General features: G+C 37.1%; 3 protein-coding genes across 21 annotated transcripts in view; 1 reads left to right on the forward strand and 2 right to left on the reverse strand.

The window, feature by feature from the left end:
- PBLD (phenazine biosynthesis like protein domain containing) overlaps window positions 1-6,666 on the reverse strand; it is a 31,566-nt gene extending 24,900 nt beyond the window's left edge. Inside the window, exon 1 of one of the 2 annotated variants that reach the window (XM_019624909.1) lies at window positions 6,574-6,666. The gene's annotated coding sequence lies outside the window, so the exon portion shown is untranslated. Of the gene's footprint in view, window positions 1-5,587; window positions 5,609-6,573 lie in introns of those variants that run through there. The other variant, XM_019624918.1, reaches the window with a different exon arrangement.
- HNRNPH3 (heterogeneous nuclear ribonucleoprotein H3) lies at window positions 5,831-25,359 on the forward strand. Of its 12 annotated transcripts, none has more exons than XM_019624937.1 (10): window positions 5,831-6,026; window positions 11,093-11,227; window positions 11,732-11,870; window positions 12,380-12,564; window positions 13,007-13,093; window positions 13,394-13,509; window positions 14,534-14,669; window positions 15,303-15,398; window positions 15,481-15,573; window positions 15,708-16,965. In XM_019624937.1, exons 2-10 carry the CDS (start codon window positions 11,116-11,118, stop codon window positions 15,782-15,784), a joined length of 1,041 nt encoding a protein of 346 aa, XP_019480482.1. In that variant the 5' UTR covers window positions 5,831-6,026; window positions 11,093-11,115; the 3' UTR covers window positions 15,785-16,965. The 12 variants fall into 12 exon arrangements, with proteins under 12 accessions (XP_019480482.1, XP_019480504.1, XP_019480475.1 ...); XM_019624959.1 differs by having other exon boundaries at window positions 12,380-12,519; XM_019624930.1 differs by having other exon boundaries at window positions 5,831-6,044; window positions 15,708-16,886.
- The window catches only part of RUFY2 (RUN and FYVE domain containing 2), a 38,194-nt gene continuing 30,031 nt past the window's right edge, over window positions 17,272-25,434 (reverse strand). For all 7 annotated transcript variants that reach the window (XM_019624858.1, XM_019624831.1, XM_019624821.1 and 4 more), the window contains 3 exons: window positions 21,321-21,369; window positions 19,427-19,504; window positions 17,272-19,335 (listed from right to left, as the gene is read on the reverse strand). In XM_019624858.1, coding sequence (XP_019480403.1) covers window positions 19,192-19,335; window positions 19,427-19,504; window positions 21,321-21,369 — 271 coding nt within the window. In that variant the 3' untranslated portion in view covers window positions 17,272-19,191. The remainder of the gene's footprint in view (window positions 19,336-19,426; window positions 19,505-21,320; window positions 21,370-25,434) is intronic.

The raw sequence follows: 25,434 nt of genomic DNA on the forward strand, positions 1-25,434 counted from the left end.
ACAGCAACTTGTCTGTTCCCCTTCCCCCAATTCCCCAGCGCTGTTCCCATCCCCCAATTCCCCAATAAAAAATCTTTAAAACAAAATCTTGGGTTTTCACTTGTGGTCTTTTTTTGGATTATTCTAACTAGACTATAAAAAGCATAAAGTCAGAACCTCTTCTTGTTTTCCTTTACTGCTATAATCTCAGTACCTAGAACAGTACCAGGCGCATCATAAATATTTATTGAATTAATTAGGTAAGTAAATAATATTCTGTGCATATATCAAAACTGGACTTCCATCCATTGATTGACAAATACTTAGGGTTTCTCAACACGCTATCATCTGCCAGCCAACATTTCCATTTCAACAGCATCACCATTATTGACAGTATATTGCAGTTTGTTTATGCAATTATTTGGAAATTTTATTACAGATTGTCTTTACTATCTTAGAAAGTTTGAATAGACAACAGGAACAAATTAGAGTTCTGATAATGAAACATAGTTTTCATAAATTTAATAGAATTGACACTATTATAGAAATCATAGGTATGCCAAAAGGGAGCATAGACTCGTTGGAACTTCAACCTCATTGGTCCCAGCCACCAGCTACGTGTTCAATTGGATGAGAAAATATATATTAAAAAGACTAATTTTTCTATAGTGATTAGTTACATGTGCAAGTTTTAAAAATGTTTGTTTAAAGTCTTCTGAAGTTTTCTTAATCTAATCCAGCACAGAAGAATAAAATTTTACAACTAAAGTGGAAATACTGCACAGCTTCTCAAATGAAACATTTCTTTAAGGGAAAAAATTCTTTGGCTCTGATAGCCAATAATGTCATTTGCCTGTTTAACTGCCACCTCCCCCTGCCACCCCACCCCCCACCTTTCCACACTCACTTGCTGAATAGCAAGCTATAAGGTAACTAAACTAGGTCTATTTAAGTTATTCATTTTCCTAGTTTCACCCTTATATCAGGGGGTGCTGATGCTGTACTTGGAGAATAACTATAGAAAGAGCATGAAGTTTTGAACACCACATGTGTATAAAAAATATTTATTCTAGGGCCCGCCAAGTGGCGCTTTGGTTAAGAGCTGGCTTGGGACGCCAGAGGTCCCCGGTTCGGATCACACATATGAGGGCCAGTGACACTGCCCTCTACAGCTGAGATGCTGAACAACAGCTCAACCTGGAGCTGGGCTGCCGGGAGTCGCCGGCGAGGGCATAGGCTGCAGTGGAGCTGGCTGGCAGCTGGCGTGCACTTCCATGAGCTGCTGTAAGCCGCCGTTATCGACTGTCCAATGGCCAGTGAGCGACTGCTTCATCCAGGAAGAGCTCAATGATAATACCAACATGGGCCAATGAAGACGTCCTCCACAACTAGACTGAAGAACAAAAAACAACAGCAACTTGTCTGTTCCCCTTCCCCCAATTCCCCAGCTCTGTTCCCATCCCCCAATTCCCCAATAAACAAACAAACAAAAAGGATCTGACGCCTGCCAATAACCACATTTATTGACGACGACATCACAAACACACATTAAACAGGATGGGACTACAATTATTATTCCAACTACTAATTTCTACCCTACATAACATCATAACAACCCATTTTATTTATTTACTTTTTATTTATTTTTATTGGGAAATTGGGGGAGGGAACAGCATTGGGAAATCGGGGAAGGGGAACAGACAAGTTGCTGTCCTTTTGTTCTTCAGTCTAGTTGTGGAGGATGTCGCTTCACTGGCCCATGGTGGTATTATCATTGCGCTCTTCCCAGGTGAGGCAGATCGGTTGCCAGCCATTGGATGGCCGCTCATGGTGGCTCACAGCAGCCCCACTGCAGCCTTCACGTAGCTGGTGACTCACTGCAGCCCAGCTCCAGGTCGAGCTGTTGTTCACCATCTTAGCTGTAGAGGGTGCAGCATCACTGGCCCATGTGGGATCCAAACTGGCGGCCCTGCTGCTCAGAGCTCACGCTCCCAAGCCAACTCTTAACCAACAAGGCACTCGGCTGGCCCATATAACAACCCATTTTAGAGATTAAGAAACTGAGGTTCAGAAAAGTTAATTTTCTCAACTCAAAATCAAACAGCTCGTAGGTAAGTGTCAAAACTCGGGTTGGAACTGAGGCCTGTCTGACTCCGATTATGAAGACAATTCTAAACTCTGCCATTGATTTTCTTTGTAAACTTTGGATGGAGCATTACATTATCTCCTGATTCTTGTATTTCTTGCTCCACAATAACTTTGCTAGACTGTGGTGAAAATTAGTTAAAGTGCCCCCATGCCTAACATGACCATCAGTTTGTGCACTGACAGGCATAGGCACATATATAATGAAACCTATATTTGTATCTACTACCCAGAAGCTTAAAATCATGTGCAGGGGTGGGGGAGAATGGTCTGTTACTCTATTATCAGTGCTATGTTTTTTTAAGTTATTAACGTGCTTATGACACATTAAGAGCAGTATAATTGATTTCAATTCCTTAAGTAGCTTTCTTTTGTAGCTGTTTTCCCTGTTCCTCATATCAATCCACTAGAAGAGAAAAAATGTTCAATACTTTAAAACTTTTTTTTTGAATGTTCAATACTTTTAATTATTTTCAAAAATTAGAGAGAATGTTAAGTGCTTTCTTCTTCTTAAGTTTCCATTTGCTTATTTAGTGTATATTAAAATTGATGAGACCTTTGTTTTACCCTAGTCCCAGAATGAATACTTACATGACATAAAGTATTAAGTATTAACTATGTAATTAATTAAGCCTTGTCTTGAGAAATAATTTTGAATCATGACAAGGAAGATCACTGCTTTCTAAAGACAGTAGATATACATGATATAAATCCAAGAACAAGCATTTCACAAAACGCTAGTAAGACAGATTTAGTGTTCAAAAGGCATTAACTACCTTAATTAATTAGAAACGCTTGTAGAAGCTTATTCATAAGTTTTGATATGTTTCGCTTATTTGCTTTTCACATAGGCAAAAAGATTATGATAATACACTTTTTATGTTATTTTAGGGTGTCATGGAGGGTATGTGAACAACTATCTTAACCAATTTTTAGTTAATGTGCCTTCCCTACCCCAGAAGTGCAATCTCTTTCAATTTCTATGTCTTTCTCTTACTCTCAGGCTCTGCATGGAATTTTCCTCTCCTCTTCATCTTGATGGTGTAATACATGATCACATGTTCCTTGTCTTGTTTTCCCCTGGGTAATGTGGCTACTTCTATTTCCTTCTCCTTTTTCATCTTTTCTCTCATTATGGCCTCTAACAAGATCCTCTCCAGGGTCCCTCTGATCGCCATGCTAATAGGAAAGCACTGAAATGACTGAAAGGAAGACAAAGAGAAAAAAAAAAATCCCAAAAGCAGCTGGGAGCCCTTAGTTCTGACCATCTCTATGGAAACAATTCCACAGAGATCCATCTGGAAACAATTCTGCAGGGATCACTGGAGCAGTGGTGAACTCACTGTTCACCAAGGCTTGCTTACAGGATAAGATTCAACTTACAAATAGGAATAGTTGATAGTCTTTTTTTTTTTGAGAAAAGTAGTAAAATAGGAAGCTAAATAAATTTAGGTTTACCCCTATATAGTGTACTTTTTTTAAACTCAAAGCTTCCTATTTGCTGTAATAAAAAAGCAAAAGGAATACATGTACTAATTTCAAGTTCTTTGTAAGCATTCACACTGGCAAACAGTGGAGTGCCCAATACAATGAAATTGTGACCCTTCCCCCACCAAAAGAAAACACACACACACAAAGAAAACATCAAGGTGGGGAGGTAAAAAGTCATTAGAATGATTTTAGATTGTGGCCCATAACCACACAAAGTAAGTATGTGATGTGCAGTGCCAAATTCAATCAGGCAGTAAATACAATAGATTGTTTGAATTCAGGCAAAGGGTAAAAGGGATTACAGAATTCCATCTACCAAATCAGACTGAAACACTGAAACGATAAAGTAGAGATGTAACTTGAACCCAGAAAAGAACTCCATCTGAAGTGTGGGAGGTTGGAGTCCTACTAACAGTGATTATTTTAAAAAGAGGGGAGGGGTTGCTCACAGTGTCAATGACACCAGGACATCAAGTTTCAGGCCTGTTCAAACGTCTCCAGCCAATAAATTGTTAACTGAAGGACTTCTGAGATCACAACTCTAGTGTTTGTTAGGGGAGGTAACTTCAATTTGCCTAAAGTGATGTTTGTTCCCTTAGCTTGGTTATTTGAACCCAAGTAAGGTTCATAGTGCTTTAAGACCCTGGTCCCTGGAGTAAAACCATTTGGGTTTAAATGCTACCTTCTGCCACTAGGTGTGTGACCTTGAGCAACTTTTTCACTTCTCTAGAACTCGGGTACCTCATCTGTAAATTGGGGGTGACAATAATTATCTTTCAGTGTTGTAAAGAGTCAGTGAATTGAGCACAGCACCTAGCTCAAGCAAGCTCTCAATAAATGTCAGCTATTATTACATTATCCTGGTTTTGTTTTTCTGTCTCTTGTAATGATGACCACACTATCCCTTCCCCCTTTTCTGAGGGGTATTTTGAAGGAATGGGCCCAAGAAAGGCAGTACAGCACTATAACCTAACCAATTCTCCATGTCCCACACTTGTCTTAAGCAGGTTTGAGAATGAATTTAAAGCCACGAAATTGAAGTTGCCATTATCTGAAGGTAACTTCACTCTACACACTGCAGATCTCATGGAGGAAAAAATTATTCAAGCTTCTCCACTGCTAACACACTCTGCACCCCCTATGCCACCCTCGACGGGCTTCTCAATGCCTGTAGCACAAAGTCCAGTCGTTGGCTGGATATTGAGGGTCTACAACCTAGTTTTGTCCACCTTCCCAACTTACAGGAACAAGTGTGCTCAAACTCATTTCCTTTTCTCCCTCTCACTTCACATACGTTCCCACGTTTGACATTAATTTGCATTGATCTCTACCAGTACTGCCCTCCACCCTTGCCAGAAATTGGGCATTAAAAAAAAAGGCCATAAATTGTCACTAGGAACCTTGGTAGTATGACAGCACAACCGAAAAGTATTAGATGTCACTTGTACGCGCAATTTTCAAGAATGCAAAGATTTAGAAAACAACCCGAAGTCGTGCATGAGCGGCTAATTGGTCACTCACACTGTACAGTGGGAAAGATGAAAGGCAAGGGAGAATGCGAAGGAGCGGAGAAAGCGAGGAGCGATTTGTAGAGAAACGTGGTAGGGAGGAAATCAATCAAGAAGCTCCCCCAAGACTAAGCCCGCGGGAGGCGAGGGGCGGAAGAGCCAGGTCAGGACGAAGTTGAAACCTTAGCTGGAGAATCTTAATTGGGGCCTGGGGGCACGTCTAAATCTCAGCAGCGGAGAATTAAGCGATTTTGACTGCATAATACAAACATGGTGGACGAGAAAATCACTCCCTGCATTGGCAGCAGAACCACGTGGCGCCCTTTCCACGCAGGTGACGCTTGGGCAAGGGCGGGGCCTTTATGGAATTTATTCTTGGTGGGGCAGAGTACCAGAGAACTTTTTCGAACTGCGACAGCACGGTTCCTTCAACACACGTTGGCAGGAGTAGGGCCACCACTTACCATCCTCCGAGAAAGGGCTAAAACGTGTGCTCAAAACGTATGCTCTGAGAATTTGATGGTTGTACAGTAAGCAGGAAGGGCGGAAATCTCCGCCTCTTTCTCTAACTGGACAGCCCTCGGCGCCTCCCCACCAACAGCGGCCCAGCCTACCAGGGCTCAAGCGTACTACTTGCTGCCCGCGCAAAAGCGGGACCAACTCGCTAGACTCGCGAGAAGGGGGCCGGTCGCTCTTCGTCGCTCTCGCCCCGCCCACCCCCTCCTCGCTCGCGCTCTCCCATCCCCCCAAGCCAGTCGCTCTGCTGCGCAGCTCCCTCAGCGGTTGCCTCCGCCGGAGACGGTTGGAAGAACCGTTGTGGGGAGCGCTACGCTGGGCGAGCGACTTCTTCCTCACAACCGGACCTCGCGAGCACCTGAGTCGGCGCTGCTGTCGCTCGACAGGGTATCTGAAGTAAAGGGGGTAGGTTGGGCTGGTGCTTTCGAGAGCGGAGTCGGGAGGACGAGAGAGAGACTGGGAGGGGGTGCGGTGGGGGCGAAGTGTGGAGGTCGCCGCTCGGAAGAGGCCAAGCTGCGCCTCCCAGGCGATCTCCCACTTCAAGGAGGGCGGCATGCCAGGAGGAAGGACTTGCTCAGGTGGACTTCAGTGGACGAAGCCGAGGCCTGAAGTGGGGGTCATCCAGCATTACCCCTCTCCCTGCTGGTTTGGCCTCCGCCATTTTGGGTACGGTGGCGCGGCCACCTCGGCTTCCCGCCCATCTTTCTCTTTCTACTTTTTGCTCCTCAGCTTCCGAAAACTGATTTAGAAGGCCGGAGGGAGGTCAGGGCGCCTGGGAGGGGGTGAGAGTGGGGAACGTAAAGAGCAGGGAAAAGCCGGGCAGTTGGGTGGGGGGAGGACCTGGGCAGGCGGGCGCGCTCCCGATGGAAATGGCGCCGGGTGGGCCCGGCCTCCCACCGCGGCCTCCCTTCCTCCGCAGTCTCGGCTGGGCTACCTGGGCTGGCGGGACTGCGAGTGACTTCTGACGCAGATTCTCAAGATGAGAGAGGCTGGAGCTGGGGGAGGAAAGCCAATGGCGACGGAGGCGCTCGACTCCCAAATCCAGGACAAAGGAGGCAGACGGTCTCCTTTGTAATTCCGCCGCCCGGTGGCGAAGGTTTTTAAGCCAGGCTTGGCTGCCGGACGGGGAGGGGGGGAAAGGGGAGTACGGAGTCCCTAGCTCTCTGGTCTCTAGGGCAGCTAGATAAACGAAAAGTCTCCGGGGAGGAATAAAGGACGCTTAGCTGGCCCTTATATTCCAGATTTGGAACTTCGAAAAGAGTACGTACTCATTTTCCAAAGGGTTTCCCCCTCCCCCACACGCTTATCTTAAACGTATTTAAAGACTTTGGGTAATTGTTTTGTAATCAGAAAAGTGGGTGACTTATCAAATAGGAATGTGAAATGGGCATATTTCAAATAGGTCTTTTGGGCCCAGTGAACTGTGATACGGCTTATTAAACTTGTGGGCGAGGGTGGAATGGTTTAGCAATGATTTTTGTGCAGTTTTGGCACGTACTGGGTTAGAGTTGAAGTAGTTTTTACATTTGAGAAACAGTTAAAACAGTCAGTGATGGCAAAGGTGGTGTGTGTAGGATTTGAGTTACTGACTTAAATCTGCAAGAGGTGTATTTTGTGCAGAGACGCTGTTGGCATTAGTATAGGACTATAGTAATACTTTGACCAAGAAAATAAGCCTACTCAACAGAAAAACAAACTGAAAGCCAAGTCGTGGTGGTTGCGATGATTTTTGGTCCTTAGGACAACAGGATAGCTGGCTCGGTAATGTTCACTCAAGGTACAAAAGGGACAGGAAGGGCCTGAGGAAAAACGTTTCCCATAATGCATATGGATCTTTATAACAAGTCTGTTTTCTACTTTTCCAGCTTTAAAAACAAAGCCCTCCTATTGAAGATGTTCTGTGATTTTAGTTGTTTTTGAAAAGACAGCCCAGAGTTATCCTATAAAGTAGTGTATGGTATAACAGCTTTTCTAATTTGATTGCCCTAGAAATCTTTTTTTCTGTCATCATCTGCATCATTATCTGGAAATCCATCTAATTGCCTTTGTATTTTTAATAACCGTACTCTTTTTTGGTAAACAAGTTGCTGACCTGCAGTAGATGGTAACTGTATTCTAGAAAAGAACTCATTCATAATCATTTTTAGTGACCTAACCTTTAAGTGGTGTGTCTTTTTTTTTTTTTTAACTGAGCAAGCACATTGTAAGGGTGGAATGATGAAAAAAAATTCCATTTTAGTTAAACATCACCACTTTTTGGTCAAAATTTGCAGTTCATGCTCATGTTTTAGGAGCAGCGGGCTACCATTTAGAAAGTTACTTATTGATGCATCAAACCCTTTTAAGTATTACACTTAGGAAGACAGTATAATCGCTTGTGAAGATATTTTATATTTCATTTGGCCTTTGTTAGGTGCATTTTCTTAACAGCTTTGAGATAAAATTCGCATAACAAACAGCCCATTTAAAATCATACAATATGTGTTCTCTTTTGTGTCTCACTTAGCATAATGTTTAGGAAATTACAAAACTGACTAGAGTTATCCTAATATTTCCACTGTGATGGTGTTTTTAATTGGTGCTAACAATTGTGATTCTTTTTTTATTTTTAAATACTTGTAATTCTTAAAGCAGAATTGTTATTAGCAGTGACACTTGTAAAGAAAGGGTGAGATGGACTATCCTGAATAATAGTAGAAACTATTAGGTAGTTTCTGAGACGACTTTATGAAGGTACTAAAGCAGATTGTCTTTTTGTATATCTGTAGAGTTTGTCTTGGGTTTTGTTTTGTAAGTAGAATTTTAGACTCAAATATTGAATTTTGAAGAGAAAACCGTGTGCCTTTTTTATTTTGTATTCTACATACACATAAGAAGGAGGTTCGCTCTATAAGGTTCTTCCGAATCAGGTTAACTTTTCCCAAATTTAAAATTGTGTTAACAGTTCAGTGTGTGTATGAATTTTGTTTTTAGACATAGTACTTTATTATTTTTATATAGGTCTCATTGGTATGGGCTGATCCAAAACACCAAAACTAGTTTGCTTGCTAGTGTTGGAAAGTGCTAAGATTTGTAGTAAAGATAAGTCAATTTCCATCTTTTTTGTGTGTGTGTTCCCCAAAACAGCAGCTTTACATTGGAGGAAAAAAATGTGCCAAATGATAAAAAGCACCACACTTAAGGTCTTTTCACAACAGTTTAAATTGACTTTGCAAAGTTCTTACATTTTTCATGAGGAATTACTGTGTGATGTTGGATCTTTTCCCTCTTTTCTTAATCACCCTTTATAGGAAATGACTTATTTAAGTAGGTGCTACTTTAAAATTTTGTTTATTTTTTTAAGAAAATGGTAGGTCTTCAAAATGTCTCTTTTCCCTAAATGGATCTGAGGTCTACTTCTTTCAGGGCTACTATGCTAGAAACAATATTTTTAAATTATATAGCTAACAAGTATTGTAGTAAACATTTCCCAAAACTCTGTCTTTTTTCTCTGCTTTAGGTGGTTTCTAAGGAAACATAAAAATGTAAGCCTTTGTTGATTTTGGAAAAGACTTTTAACAGTCCTTACTCCTTTTTAGACTGAGAATACTTTTCTGTCCTTTAAGGTTCAGCTATTTTGTTTGTGGTACATTTCGTTAGTTCTACAGGGCCCTTTAAAATCCCGTAACACTGGCCAACATTGAATGGTCATCGTGTCTCAGACCAAACACTGAATGATTCTTGAAATGGTCTGGTGAAGTGTAGGCACCACTGCTTTATTTTATAGTTGGACACAGGAGTTAAGTAGTTTGCTAAAAATTAAGTAGCCAGTGACTAGCAGACTAGGGATTCAAACCCAGAGTCTGTTTTCTCAAAAAGTTCATACCAGTTATTTGTATGCATAACAATTATATGTAATGTCAGATAAAATGCATATTCTTCCCACTTTGGGTCTGTCTAGAGTGGCACCTAGGATACTTGTTTTAAAAAAAAACAACAGGTACCAAGTGTGGTGATTCATATGCAGAGATATTTGATTTAATAACCACATTTGAAAATTTCTACATTAGCTTATTTTAACTGCATGGAATCTAGGAAAAAGAAATTTTATTCTTTGCAAATGCTGCCGCTAACAGTTCCATTAATTAGATCATGTGAAATTAATATTAGTGAACACTGTTGATAGGCAATATAATCTTTAAGCATAAAGGAATGAAGTTGAACAAATTGTTTTGTTTACAGGGGAGGAGGTGGTGAGGGAAAGGTTTGAAATATTCAGGTGAGTAGGATTCCTTGCAGTTGCATTTGTATAGTGAAATTTATAAGGTCTGGTAAGTTTCTGCAGCTGAAGGACTTCTGCATTAGCCTCTTTCAAGTGTTTCGGAAGTTTAAAAGAAAGGATGGTTGTCTTGGGAAGGAGACTGGGTGGACGGATTCTTTTTGAAGGGAAAGAAAGGCTTCTCACCATACCCTTTTTAATACTTTATTAATGTGAATGTATTTTTTAATTTCTGTTTAAAAGTAAAGCAGTGAGTAAAGTGGTTTTTAATACACTATCTTCGATAACTTATAAAACAGGTGGCTTCAACAAACACTGCTACTGTTGGAAGGCATTCACCCTTGAGTGGCCTTTGTTACCTCAGTTTTAAAAATCCAACCTAGGGTCCGGCCGAGTGGCTCAGTTCAGTTGGTTAAGAACTCATTCAAGATTGCGAGCTCTGAGCAACAGTGGTTCGATTCCCGGCCTGAGCTAAGTTGCTGCTGAGCTGCCAACAGGTGGCAGGATGGCTCAGCTTAAAAAAAAAAATTCCAACCTAATTAATTCAGTTATTTTAAAAGTTGCTCTTGCATAGTGTTTAAACCACGTTTAGTTAAAATAGAAATGGGAATTTTTCCCCCTTCAAAAACAATTTGATACATTCAGAATTAGTGCATCTAATAAATGTAGGCTTTTGTAATGCCATTTTTCCAACTTCAAAGCATACTTGTACTTTTGATGTAGGCTCTTACTGTGAGTGGATGGTGGTACTATGTGCAACTTTTGAGTAATCAAATTTTAAAGGACTTCAGAACTAACTGTTCAAGTAAATAATAAAACCTGGAAAATATGAATGAAAATTTTGAGAGATGAGGAAGAGGCAAAGTTGACATTCAATGACAGTCAAGCAATAGGGAGCATTTGAAGACTGATGGTTGAATTATGTAACCTTTCTTAAAATTAGGCAACATAATATTTGACCCTTAGAAATTCAGTACTTTTTGGTGAGAGGGGTTAGGTTTCAATTTTTCCCCAGTCATTTGCTTACCCCAAAACAGAAAGATGGTGTACCATTGTATTGTGGCATTGTCACTGGAGTATCACTGAGCTGTATGTTCCATTTCCTGTTATGCACCATTGAGAGGTGTTTTCTTCAGTACCTCTGACAAGAGTATATTTTGATTGACTGCTTTATGTGCTTGTTTATTTTTTGTAGCATTTAAATCAAACGGTATTGAGATGGATTGGGTTATGAAACATAATGGTCCAAATGACGCTAGTGATGGGACAGTACGACTTCGTGGACTGCCATTTGGTTGCAGCAAAGAGGAAATAGTTCAGTTCTTTCAAGGTACCTCTAGTATTAGTCAAAGTTTAGTAGTATTTTAATTTTACATTACTCAGTTTTTAATTTGTAAAACCCATTTATTTGGGGGACTTTAATTTGGGTATATCTTGGTTAATGTATTAAGTTATGGAATGCTCCAGTTAATATTCAGTACAGAATGTGTAGAATATGTAAAATCTAACTAATGTGCAATAAACTTAATTGAGAGTAATTATGTGTGATGAAATGAACCATGAATTAGCATATGGAGCATAAATGTGATTCGAGCTTTTTTTCATGTTATATAGGTGGGCTTTTAGCGTGTAATTTTAAAAGACACTGGTCACAAAAATTTATGTAATCCAGTAATATTTGAGAAAGTCTTCCATTTGTATAATGGGGTGATGGGGAACTAAGCTTTTTTTTGTTTGTTTTGTTTAGACTTGTTTTAAATAATTGATTCAGATGGGAATGTTTCAGCCTTTAACACTGTTCCCCTTGATGGGGTTATTTGTCCTTGGGTTAAAGGGTTGGAAATCGTGCCAAATGGGATAACATTGACGATGGACTACCAGGGGAGAAGCACAGGGGAGGCCTTCGTGCAGTTTGCTTCAAAGGAGATAGCAGAAAATGCTCTGGGGAAACACAAGGAAAGAATAGGGCACAGGTGGGGATGGAGAGTTTGGGATGGTGTTAAATTTTTATTTTTGGGGGTTGTGGGTCACTATTGCTTAAATGGGGGGGTAACAGTAACATTTTTCTGGGGTAGTTTAAAAGAATTGATAATTACCTAAATTTAACTTGGAAACTACAGATTTGGGTGGGGAATTAATGCTAATAGCTTGCTTAAATTAAAATTAGATTGTTTCCATTTTCTGTAGGATGTTGATAAATGCTTTTGTATAATCAACTTTTTTCTAAACACCTATCATGTACTAAAGGAAACAAGTTAAAATTATATTTATATTTATAAATTGTTTTCAAATCACTAATTTGTCCATGTAAAACTTAATATTTAAGTTTGTAGGTGTTAAAATGTTACTTTATGGTGTATTTAGGAAATTTAAATTGGCTTATGTATCTAGATATAGAAAAACTTACTGCATTTTTGCCCGATATCTTAATTACTCTAATACATTTAAGCTGAAACCTATACCTTAAACCATTTTTAAATAGGTATATTGAGATCTTCAGAAGTAGCAGGAGTGAAATCAGAGGATTATATGATCCACCAAGAAGATTGCTGGGCCAGCGACCGGGACCATATGATAGACCAATAGGAGGAAGAGGGGGTTATTATGGAGCTGGGCGTGGAAGTATGTATGACAGAATGCGACGAGGCGGTGATGGATATGATGGTGGTATGTGTATCTAATGAACAAAGGTTCTGTTGTCATTTTCTTAATATTCCTGACACTTTGTCAAGAAATATAGAAATGGCAGTAATTTCAGTACCTACTAGGTTTTAAAACCTGTTCATGAAAATACGGATTCCCATGGCCAGCTGTGGGGACTTGATTGATGCACATATTAGCACCTAGATAACATATACAGAAATTAAAATAAAGATATTGTATATTCTGACATTTTTCTGTTTGGCATCAGTGAAAATTTTGATATCTGATTGGACCTTTTGTGATTTTAATTTCCACCAAGTGTTAACTGCTTTCTTTCACATTTTGGGAGTTGCAAACTTGTAATTAATAATTTGACCAGACTGCTTATCACAAAGTATGCTTTTGTAAACTAGATTATAAAATTGATCTCTTTAAAGTGTATTCGTTTATTTCTCAAATTATGCAGGTTATGGAGGTTTTGATGACTATGGCGGCTATAATAATTATGGCTATGGAAATGATGGCTTTGATGACAGAATGAGAGATGGAAGAGGTAAACTAAATATTAAAGATATACTCAGTTTTGAATTTAAGTATATGCTTTACAGCTACTTAGTGGTAATATAGGTGATGTATATAAAGTCAACTCTGGCATCTTTTAGTGCGTTCCTACATAGGGCTTTTATATGATGTATACTTACAGGTAAATTCTCTTTAATGTTCAGAACGCCTGTAAGTGTTAAGATCATATGAGGTAAATTGAGAAAAGTGTGTGTAGGAAAGAAATGTTTTGTTGAAATGCTTTTTTTCCTACGCGTATCAGTTTATAATCTTTGGAAACTTTATTCTCTAGGTATGGGAGGACATGGCTATGGTGGAGCTGGTGATGCAAGTTCAGGTTTTCATGGTGGTCATTTTGTACACATGAGAGGATTGCCTTTTCGTGCAACTGAAAATGACATTGCTAATGTGAGTGATTTTAGTAATTTATTAGTCGTTTTATACTTAATCCTAGTATCTAAATTTTGAAGCCTTCTTAGTGTTCTCTTTTTTTTTATATACTCAATGTCAGAATTCATCTAATGTGAATGTATCTTTAGCTTAAGTGGTTGATAAATATTTTTGTATCTGTTGTGTGCTGACCTACATAGGATTCAAGCAAGTAAAAGTTTTAAGCCCAGTTAAGAATTGACAGACTGATCATAGAGTGGTTATGACTAGAAGATTGTTTCTCTTGTATAAAGTTTTGAAAGTGTAAATATGTTAAGTCAATATATTTTAGTAGTTTGGTTTGACTTTCTAGGCTACATGGTGAGGAGCTGAAAATAATGGAAGTACATGCTGCTATTGATTTGAAACTGGTTGGTTTCAAATTGGTTAGAGAATCAGCAAACTTCAGCCCATGGGCCATATCCAGTCACACGCAGTCATTTACTATCGAGGTCTTAAAGAAAATTTTTGCTCTAGATCTTACTGGTAACCAGTTGACCTAAGTTCCAGGTGCCTTTTAGGATCACTGGAACCTGATTAATTTATGGATTAGAACTAAATTATGTATTTGGGGAGCTGTCCATATACAGTTGGTAGGTTTATCAAACTCCATCCTTCTGAATCAACACCCAATTTCTCTGCACATACTTCTAGGAAACCTGTTTATATTTCAAACAACAATTGTGAAATACCTTTCTTGGGAGTGGGATGCTAATTCTGTAAGTAGTAGGGTTATGAAACTTGATCTATTTAGGGTAAACTGTTCTCTAGGTTAGAAATATGTTTCTTTTTAAATTTAATATTACCTAGCTTATTTTAGAAAATATCATTCTGTAATTTTCCCCAAGTGTATAGTCTTATATTCCTAGAACCTCTGTTGATGCAATTGTTAGCCTTGCAACATAGGACAGAAGGGTTTGTTTTAATGGATGAGGAAAAATCAAGGCATGTGGTAATTTCAGTAATATAAATAGAAAAATAAGTAGTGTTTTCTTTTATTTAGTTCTTCTCACCACTAAATCCAATACGAGTGCATATTGATATTGGAGCTGATGGCAGAGCAACAGGAGAAGCAGATGTAGAGTTTGTGACACATGAAGATGCAGTAGCTGCCATGTCTAAAGATAAGAATAACATGCGTAAGTGGTATCTTTGGCATGCTACCGTGTTTGCAAGGTGTGAACTTGCTTGTAAGTTCAGACTTTTGCTTTCTAGAGGACTTTTTATTGAAGTTAATTCAGACTCTTAATACTTGACAGATTATTGGAGCTTAAATTGTTAAAGAGGGAAAATAGGTATGTCACTTGAACTTGTCTGAGTTCCCATGCCTTTGGCAAATTAATACCACTTCTTACCTGTACATTGATCAACTTGGTAAGTTATTCCTGAATGCCATCAAATCTGTTTTTTAAGCCATTAAATTTCACCTTGACCAGTGATTCCCAAATCTGGCTGCACATTCAATCACTTGATACTTAACTCTTAAATTAAGATTCTGATTCAGTTCTACGACTGGGCCTGGAATATATTTTTTAAGTAGTATACCAGTTGCTTCTGAAATAATGGATCAGCCTTTTTATAGATAAGGCAACTGAGGCCCCAAAACACTTTCTATATTTGTTCAAGGTTGTACAATTTGAATGAAACCTAAAATTTAGGCCGATCTGGCATACATTTAGGTTAATACTAACCAGTCGGCCTTTTTTTGTGTTTTGGTAAATTTGATCCATCATTTCTTTCCCCCCTATTACTTTCACTTTTTTTCTCTAAAGAACACCGGTACATTGAACTCTTCTTGAATTCTACTCCTGGAGGCGGCTCTGGAATGGGAGGTTCTGGAATGGGAGGCTACGGCAGAGATGGAATGGGTATGTATGAAGTTTTATAAATAAGCAGAGTTAGAGACACTTAGCAATCAGTCTTAAACTTTTTTTTTTTTTTCCTCCCAAGATAATCAAGGAGGTTATGGATCTGTTGGAAGAATGGGAATGGGGAACAATTACAGCGGAGGCTATGGTACTCCTGATGGCTTGGGGGGTTATGGTAAGTGTCATTGGTTACTGAGGTTTAGTTTATGTTAGTCTCCATATATCATACAGACAACTTAAAGTTCATGTATTACTATCTTCTACATTGATACCACCTACTAAACAATTCTTAACGTCTTTTTTTCTAAGGCCGTGGTGGAGGAGGCAGTGGAGGTTACTATGGGCAAGGTGGCATGAGTGGAGGTGGATGGCGTGGGATGTATTAAAGCATAACCACCAACATAAAAAATCCTGACATCATCTGGTCTACTAGACTTTCGTACAGATTTAATTTCTTTTGTATTTTAAGAACTTTATAATGACTGAAGGAATGTGTTTTCAACATTATTTGGTAAAGCAACAGATTGTGATGGGAAAAATCTGTTTTCTGTAGGTTTTATTTGTTGCATACTTTGACTTAAAAATAAATTTTTATATTCAAACCACTGATGTTGATACTTTTTATATACTAGTTACTCCGAAGGATGTGCTGCTTTCATAAGATTTGGGTTGATGTATTTTATTATTAGCTCTACAAGAAGTAGTACAGTGTACTTTCAGAGTACAATGGTTCCACCTCTGCATAAGCTGTAAGTCTTAATAAGCAGACATCTGGAATAGAGCTTGGAAAATAGTCTTTTTTTTTCTTCTTTTTTTTTCTTTTTTCTCCTGGACAACACTGTAAATATATAGCACGTAAAGATGAGTTTAGATGGCTTCAGGAGTATAAATTCAGCTAATTCTATATTTGTCTTTTTCAAATGTCACTTAACCAGGCATAGCTCTGAAATGTTGATAATCTAAGAGGTATCTGGATTTCTGAATATTCATAATTGTGTTACCTGGAGATTGGAGTGTTGGAAATTTAAATTCTAGCCCTAGATTTTAGAATAAAATTCCCTCAGCACTTGACAGAAGTACCAAAAAATGTATCCAAAAAGTGATAGTTGTAAATTATCTCAAACTGTCTTAGACTAGATTAAGGTTCTCAGTGACATCAGAATTCAGTACAAGTACAAAAATATTTACTGTGGAGTATAATTCTCACAGATGTATTTTTAGTTTCTGCCCAATAGTTAAAGCATATGGTTTTTAAATAACTGTATAACTTAAAAAATGTAAGAGGCAAGTCTATGTTGTAGTCTTCATTAAAATGAAAGTTCTGCAGTTGGGTTTTGCATCTGATACTAGTTGGGAGTTTTAGAGCCTTTGTGTTAAAAACTATATGTAGCCAGGAAACGGTGCTTTTTACTTTTAATCCCTTTGATCAATATGGCTTTTTTCCAAATTGGCTAATGGATCAAAATAAAACCTGTTAATGTGAATTCAGTTACTGAGTTATTGAACTTGTTACTTGTTTTTGCTAGAAATGTTATTAATGTAATAAATATCAATGTGGGAGATAATAGTATGGCGTCTGTCCGAGAATGCTTTGTGTCATTTACTGATTAAAAATCAAATTGGTAGAAGGTACTAAATGTCCAATTGAAGATCAGTTACTCCTAAGGAATGGTTTCTGCTGTTAGGCTACCTTCCCTATCAACCCAAGCAATTCATCTTAATGCCTGTACCCACTTCCTTATATATTAGGTTCATACCACTTACATTTTTAAAGATTACATGTGCTTTTATTTTCCCCAAGAGTATCCTATTAAAATCTACAAGCAGTAAAAATACAAAACATTAAAAATGAAAGTTGCCCTTTTAAACAGGCTAATTTTTGAAATCTTTTACTTGGTTTATAAAACGCACATTTTATTTTAAAACATTGCAGGGTGGAATGACAATCACAATTCCTTGGCACCATGATAGCATTATTATGGTAGTACTGGCTAGATGAGAGAATGGTTATGTGAAGTTTAGTAAGATAAATACTTCTGTGAGGGCAAATCTTACTTGAAAAGTAAAAGTGTAGGTTCACAATCACAAAATACAAATCAAAGGTTTTGTAACAAAAGACAAAATTAGTGTAAGTGGTTTCTTAAAAAGCCAAAACTAAATGGAGCAAGTTGTATTGCTGCCTACAAAAAGCCCAAATCAGTGGTGATACATGAGTTTTGAATGGCAAAGAATTTAAAGGGGGACTAAAAATCATAGTTTATTTGTTGAATGAAACCAGCCTTGGAATTTAAGGGAAAAATGCCATTTTAAAAGTTGTTCTAAGTACAGTAATAAAAAAGGCCTAGTATTTGAAATTTTTCATTTTTGCTTATTTTCAGCAATCATAAAAATGTTAATCCATCCCATCAATACAAAACAGTTCAAGAATATAATTCATATCTCTGGATAACATTTCTATTAGCATTCAAGAAAGACCACCTAAAATATGTTTTGAAGACATCAAATTGGGTTATGGAGAAAATAAATCTTCCAAGTAAAATGCTAGTTTTCATACTTTGGCAATTTAGAAATTAAATAATTTTAAACTTAGTGAAAGTATGTACTTCACTGAGGAAAAGATATTGCAGAATAAAGTAACATCCTAAGGGGTAGAGAAATGGCCATGATTAAAATCACTAATGTCCCTAGAATTAACTAATGTTCCTAGAATTAATGTAAGATTCCTAATATGACATTCTTTGAAAGATTCACAGGCTTAAAGTGCATGGCAGAAATTAAACTAATAGGAAAAAAAAATTAGGCTCCCAAGTGATGATGCTGTTCAAGTGATTAATTATATAAGGGTAACTAGAGATTAAATTCTTGGTATGCTATAAGCAATACAACAGATTTAGTGTTTATTCAATCTTTCATGCTTGAAACGGTTCAAGTATATTTCATTGTAGGGCTGATACCATATCTTCCAAAGACCCTGGCTTAGAAGGGCTCAGTATATGCTGAATTTTTTACTCATGCAGTAGTAGACCACTGCAATGTAATGCTTAAAAGTTGCTGGAAAAGATCTACAAGTAGCAGCAACATAAGGTAAAAGGATGATGGTTTTTCCTTTCAAAATAAGGGAAAAGGTGAGGCAAAATAATGCCTCTTTGTGTCTGAAAGGTACCAGCAAGTACATTGATTTTAGGAGGAAGACAAAAGGGGAATTGTACAAAATACTGGCTTTTTCTAATGCAAAATGGGCAAAGGAAGGGGGGGGAGAAAGGGGGCAAATAAATAAAGTTAGCTTGAAATCTTGCCAAGCTAATGGAAAATCTTGAAGTGAAATATTAATGCTTGTGAAAAGTTCTATGCATTTTCAGTCTTTCTCTGAGAACCATAAAGCTTTAAAGTGCATTAGGAAAATTACAGGCACCACAAATACCAACCAACACAACAATTAGGAGCATACATCCGAAGCCCTAAGAAGGCCATTACCAAATAAGGCAAATGTGTTAGCTATGCTATCTGGCCTTGCGTTGTCATTAAGAATTACATGATTATTACATGAATTAGGAATTAAGCTGAAGTTATTTTAAAGCATGCCCTCTTGAAAATTCTTTTTGAATACCAATGGAAAAGGAAATACCAAATTACACAACTTCTAATTCCCATGAATTGAATATGTGGAAGAAACTGTTACCAGTACTGTCTGAAAGCTGCTTAAGAAGGGCTGTCTGAATATGTTGTGTACATGTTCATATGTAACATTCATCGTAAGTACTTCAGCATACAGTAAGGATTTAGTTCTGGAGTCTTAGGGCAAATTAGATGAGCATCTCTGAATCAGCAATGCGTGACAGGAATCACAAACCCGTACTGGCTTTGGTGAAGAAGGCAAAGGCAGTTCGTTGTCAGAACAAGCATTACAGAAAATTTCCCCACAGTTTCTACAGTGGTGCTATTTGTGGAAAAATCAGAGAAAAAAACTTTATGAATATAATCAGAAACCATATTTGTACTAAAACTTTTGGGCTTACTACTTCACTTACCTTTCTCTTAGAGAGGGAGAATTCCTTTTCACAAAGCTTGCAATGTGTTGCTTCTTTGTCTTTCAACCAAACCAGTCCCTAGTAGGAAGCAAAAGTAAATATTGTTCAAATTGGTAACACTAAAAATTACATTTTCAACCAAGAACATTTTACAGGGATATATACAGATTAATAAAAAATGAGCCATTTTTCTAAAAAACGTTGTAGATTAAATAAGTGTGGATTTTGCTTTAATTCATGAGGGAGAAGGGATATGGGCTGAATAGAAGTAAAATAAGACGGGCCGTATATTGATAAACATTGAAACTGGGTAATGGTTTGTTTTTCTCTCTACAATTGTATGTTTGAACATTTCCATGATAAAATCCTTTTAAAAAGTAAAAATCTATTACTGATGGGGAATTCTCTTGAAGAACCTTAAAGATTACCTACTCTGACAACGTTTAAGGATAAATGCACTGGGCTGGCCGAGTGGCGCATTGGTTAAAAGTTGGCTTGGGAAGCCAGCTCTGAGCAGCAGGGCCCCGGTTTGGATCCCACATGAGGGCCAGTGACACCGCCCTCTACAGCTAAGATGGTGAACAACAGCTCAACCTGGAACTGGGCTGCCGTGAGTCGCCAGCGATGGCGTAGGCTGCCGTAAGCTACCGTGAAGTGGCCAGCAGCCAGCAGCCAGCATGAGCCGCCGTGAGCAGCCGACCAATGGCCAGTGAGTGATCTGCCTCAGCTGGGAAGAGCACAATGATCACAATACCAACATGGGCCAGTGAAGCAACGTCCTCCACAACTAGACAAGAACAAAAGGACAGCAACTTGTCTGTTCCCCTTCCCGGATTCCCCAACGCTGTTCCCTCCCCCAATTCCTCAATGAAATCTTTTTACATTTTATAGACGTATAAGAAAACACATGTTCAAATACAACTAAACAACCCAAAAAAAGGCAATTAACTCCAGAAGAAATTTTTTAAAAAGTAGTGTACTGTGATTATAATACTTGGCCCAGCAAAGAACAATATTAAAAGTCATAATGAAGAATATATAGTAAATGAATTTCACAAAAACTTTTCCTTAATTATACTGGGAGGACAGGGAAGAGAAGACCAGGATGAAAATCAGCAAAACTCATCCACCATGTTAACCAGGCAATAGATGGGTCTAAAATAGATTGGTCTTAAATAAATTAAGAGCAAATAGCATATACTGCATATCACTTAGAAATGGATAAAAGCCCAAAGAAACAACTAAAAGTACTTCCCTTCTGGTGGCACGAACTGGGGTGAATAAGATAAGGGGGTGAAGAAGAGACTGCTGCCAATATTTCATTCTTTCTAGCACTATTTGACTCTATTTTCATTGAACACTTTGATAAAAAGCAAAATGGGTAGCTTGTGCAGGAGGAAACCATCTGTCATTGAAGTACTCCCACACAGACTATTTTTGTCTATGTTATAGAAGGGATTCTTGCATCCAGACACATTCAGAACCATATTCTGTACCAACCACTTTCACATATATTAACCTACCCAATATTCAAAGCAACTCTATGCAAAATCGTAAGTCCATCATGAGGATATGTGACTTGCTGAAGGTCAAAACTAGTAAATAATAGAGTGGCACAGGGATTCAAGGGTTCTCAAATTCAAAGGCAATTACACTCTTATCATGCCACATTCTATAGAAAGTAGACAAAATTATTTCCAAGGTTATTTCCAACATTAATAATGTGATTCTAAAGGTACAGAAAAGAGCTGGATCCCCATCACCCAGGCTCCCCATTCAGCATTTCTACCTCTAAATCCTGGGATTCAATAATAATAACTTAGATTTATACAGGGCTTTACCTTCTACTCAAGATTGACTTCCACATATTTCTTAAGGAAAACTTTCTACTCACCTGCAATGCTTTGTTGGCTTCTTTTATATCTTCTATTTTAAGTTTTGATCTAAAAAAATTACAAACAGGTCCAAATTTCAGTACACAGATTTAAATATAGAACATGCAGTAGAAAGAACATTCATTAGAAAGGTATTGTTTCTTCACAGGATATAAACTATATATACCACATGATTTGAATAATCTGGCTACTGGGATATTTTATATTTTCCTGTATTTTACAATTGAAAGCAAAAATGTCGTTTTTAAATTTTTAAAAATTGCATTTTTACGGAAAGAATATTGGCATTTTCATGTGGTTATGACAATATTAATAATAGTTACCATTTATTGTTGGCTTAAGGTCTGCCACACACTTATGCTATAACCTTTGCATGCATAATCTCATTTAATCTTCAAAAAAACATATCTTAAAGATGAAGAAAGAGGCCTGATGAGGTTTAATCACTTGCAACACGTCACAGAGTTGGTAACTGGGGATGCTAGTATTCAAACCCTGGTCTGAGACCCCAAAGCCCATCTGCTAACCATTATGTACACTATTTGTCTAGGAGATGCAAAAGGGGGGAAAATTTCAGGAAGATGATATAGCTGTAATACTTTTTCACTTTCAACTTTTGAAAATACATATTAATGTACATGCAAATTATAAATAGCATTATTTAATTACTTGTGATCCCTCTACCCAGAGATGATAATCTCTACATGTCAATGAGTGTGTATTTTATTTTTTTTTATTGTTAGTTTCAGGTGTAAGTGTGTATTTTAAATGGAATCATTATGACACTTTTCCATAAGCAGTTCTTTACACTTAACAATATATCCTGAAAAGGCTCAAAGCTACTGACTTATTAACCATCTGCCAATTATGTTAAATGGTTACAAGTATATACCATGTATATACCAAGTATATACCATGAAAAAGAATACAAAGTAGTATATATAATTATCTACTGCTAAACTTTCAACTTGTTTCAAATTATTTGCCACAAAAAGTATTCATTAAAATTGGAATGACCAAAACATCTGTATTATTTTTCTTAGAGCAACAATTTAGAAATGAAATTACTGATCAAAAGATACATCAAACACTGAAGTCTACTCATGAAGCAGAACATTAGGAACTTGCTCCACCCTACAAATGCTCTTTGTTCCAAGACATAAAAACAAAGTGTTAAGTCTTCTCTGTGGCTCATACTGACTCTTACATTGAGAATAATCAATGAAAAATTACACAGAATAGTCAAATTTTCTTGGGTGAATTCACATCTACAAAATGCACCACAGGAAAATTGATGCTGGTGGGAATAATGGCCAAAACAAAAACTGTGCTGTATATAAAAACTGAATATGGAATGAAAGTAGTTTAATAGCATTCACTACAGAAATACTCTGAAAATTTACTGGTGTTAATAGATTTCTGGTTAAAATATCTTTATTCACAAATAGGGACTTTAAAAACTTGCCCCCTCTAATACGAATTGGTAAAGTATCCGAAAGAAAGGGGGTATCAGTTCCAGTTCCAATAGACTCAATGTACAAGAACACCTTCTCCTTGTCCTAGACAGGGAAGAAACACATGTCTACATTACTCCTTTTAATTAGCTTTTATTTAGGAACATGTATTTAAGTGTATGAAAATATTTGACCATGACATGAAAACAGCATGGAGAAGGGTCAAAATAAAATGTGAGAATATAAATGTGATACAACCAATTATGACACTCTAGGAAAACATCCATAAAATATAACAAGCCTAAAACCCTGTTTTTGAGGGGGAAAAAACTATAAACTGTCAATCAGAACATAGATATATTAATTACTCTAAGATTCTCTTCCTTGAATATTCCATCCTAATATTTCATATGTTCCATGTTTTCTTCAAATATGAATAGTTCAAGTTTATTTTCATTTTTAAAACCCTATTCAATCATAATTTATTTAGAACAATAACATTTAAAGCCTTTTAAAATCTATCAAAAATTCTCTATAAGAATCTTTCAATAAGAAACCAAGAGTAAATATTTCATTATTAAAACTATCTTTCTAATTAACATTAATCATTTCTTTTTAAAATCGCAGGTTCAGAGTGTAAGCACTGGAGAGTAATTTTCAGATCCAACCTGCTCATCTGCAGACAAGAAAACTGATATTCTGGTTGCTATGAGGAAAGGCCCTGTGCTAGGTGCTTTCACACACTTATCCTCTGTAAATGAGAAAAACAACTCTGGGGGTTTTATAACTCTTCAATTTACGAATAGAGCAATGGGTTTAAAGAGATTAAATAACTGACCCTAAGTCACACAGCTGGTAAACAGTAGAGGGATAGTAATTCCTGTGAGTGACATTAATGAATACTAATTTTTAAATTTAGTCATATCTTGAAAATGCAGATCTTAAATGGTAAATTTAAAAACTATTCTTTCTGAAATATTAATTTTTCCCTTTTTACCAAATTAAACATTTCACATTATTCTATATGACATTCTCCTTCCCACTCCCCATTTTAAATAACACCCAAATGGTCTATATAAAGCCTGAAGCCAATTCTGGTCAATTAGGAGCAAAGGTTAAAAAGTATCCACCCCCCAAAAAAATTCCCCCCCACCAAAAAAAAAGTATTGAGCCAACTTCAGGCCCTCATCATCAAAAAATTTTAACGACATATTCATTATCCTGTGTATTAGTAAGGAATTTGTTTTTACTTAGATTCAATCTGATAACATACAATCACAGGAGTAGGAGGACGAAGAGGAAGAAGAAAAGTGTGTTCAGCAGATACACTTGTACAGACAGGGAAAACTTATAGGGCCACTGGTACCTTCTCCAGCCCTGATAAAATTCTTGTCACTGCAGAAGAGAACTAGAGAAAAAATAAAATATGTTCTGACTCACAATTGGCCCATGTCTTAGGGAATATGGGTCTCAGAAGTAGTAAAGGAAAACTAATAAAGCTGCACCACAAAATTCAAACATTAGCAATGAAAAAACATATATCAAAAATAAAGTAAAAAGACAAATGACAAATGGGGAAAGATGTACACTGTGTACAATTAATTTATAAAGATCCCATAAGAAAAAGAGCTATTATAATGACAAGAATACTGCTCAAGTGTGAATCCAAAACTGTTAGAGCTTTTAAACCATAAAGCATTTGGTAAACTATTGCTGAGCTTTTTTCTGTTGCCAGTAGCAGCCTGCTTTTCCATTAATGGAGAATTCATGCCTTTCAAGCATTTTAAATATGATATTTATAAATGTGTGGTTTGGAGGAATTATTTCAATTCTTTTTCTTAATTTCCTTTCTCTTCAGAATAGATTCTTTCAATAAGTAATTTGTAGCAACGACTGTGTTGACTTCAATTTTGGAGTGAAGTAGCTACATTAAAGATTATTTGGTCTTATTGAAGCCAACATAGAACTTGCTGCTGTGGTTTTTCTTTAATGATAAATAAAATACTTACAGAATTTGAAGGGGGGGAAAAAAAAAAAAGGAAAAGATGAGCAATCCAACCAAAAAATGAGCAAAGGATATGAACAAGCAGTATAATAGGAAATAAAATGCAAATACAAACAGAACACAAATAAATAGAGATGATTACTTTTGTGGTTTTGGTGAACTACTCTTTCCTATGCCCTTGGAAATTGGACTTAAGACTTCTTAATGGAATCCCATCTTTTGCAAAAATAGAACACATGAAACAAGGAGGAAAATGTAAGACAGAAAACTATTTCTTTTTCTTGTCTTCATAGGAACCCAGTAATTCTTCACTGCAATAGACTCAACCACATTGTATGAAGTTAATAACCTACTCCAGGTGAGATAAAACACCCTTCGCGTCTCACAATGTTGGCTCTTTCTCAAAACACTCTGACAAAGCTATCTCCCGGTATTTTGAAAATTTGGCTTCTGTTATTCTGAGAAAAATTTATTAAATGAAGTTCAGAATTCTCTGATTTGAAGAAATTAAACAAGTCTTAGCTCTCATCTCCAGAAAAAGCTTAGAGCTAAGATCCAATAAAATAACTTTTAACAAAATCTCTCAAACCTATGGTCTTATTTGTTAATCTTTAAAATTTTTGTTTGGTTTTGTTTTTAATAGTTCATATCTTT

This window comes from Hipposideros armiger, unplaced genomic scaffold (assembly GCF_001890085.2).
Source record: "Hipposideros armiger isolate ML-2016 unplaced genomic scaffold, ASM189008v1 scaffold_15, whole genome shotgun sequence".
Taxonomy (NCBI): Eukaryota; Metazoa; Chordata; class Mammalia; order Chiroptera; family Hipposideridae; genus Hipposideros; species Hipposideros armiger.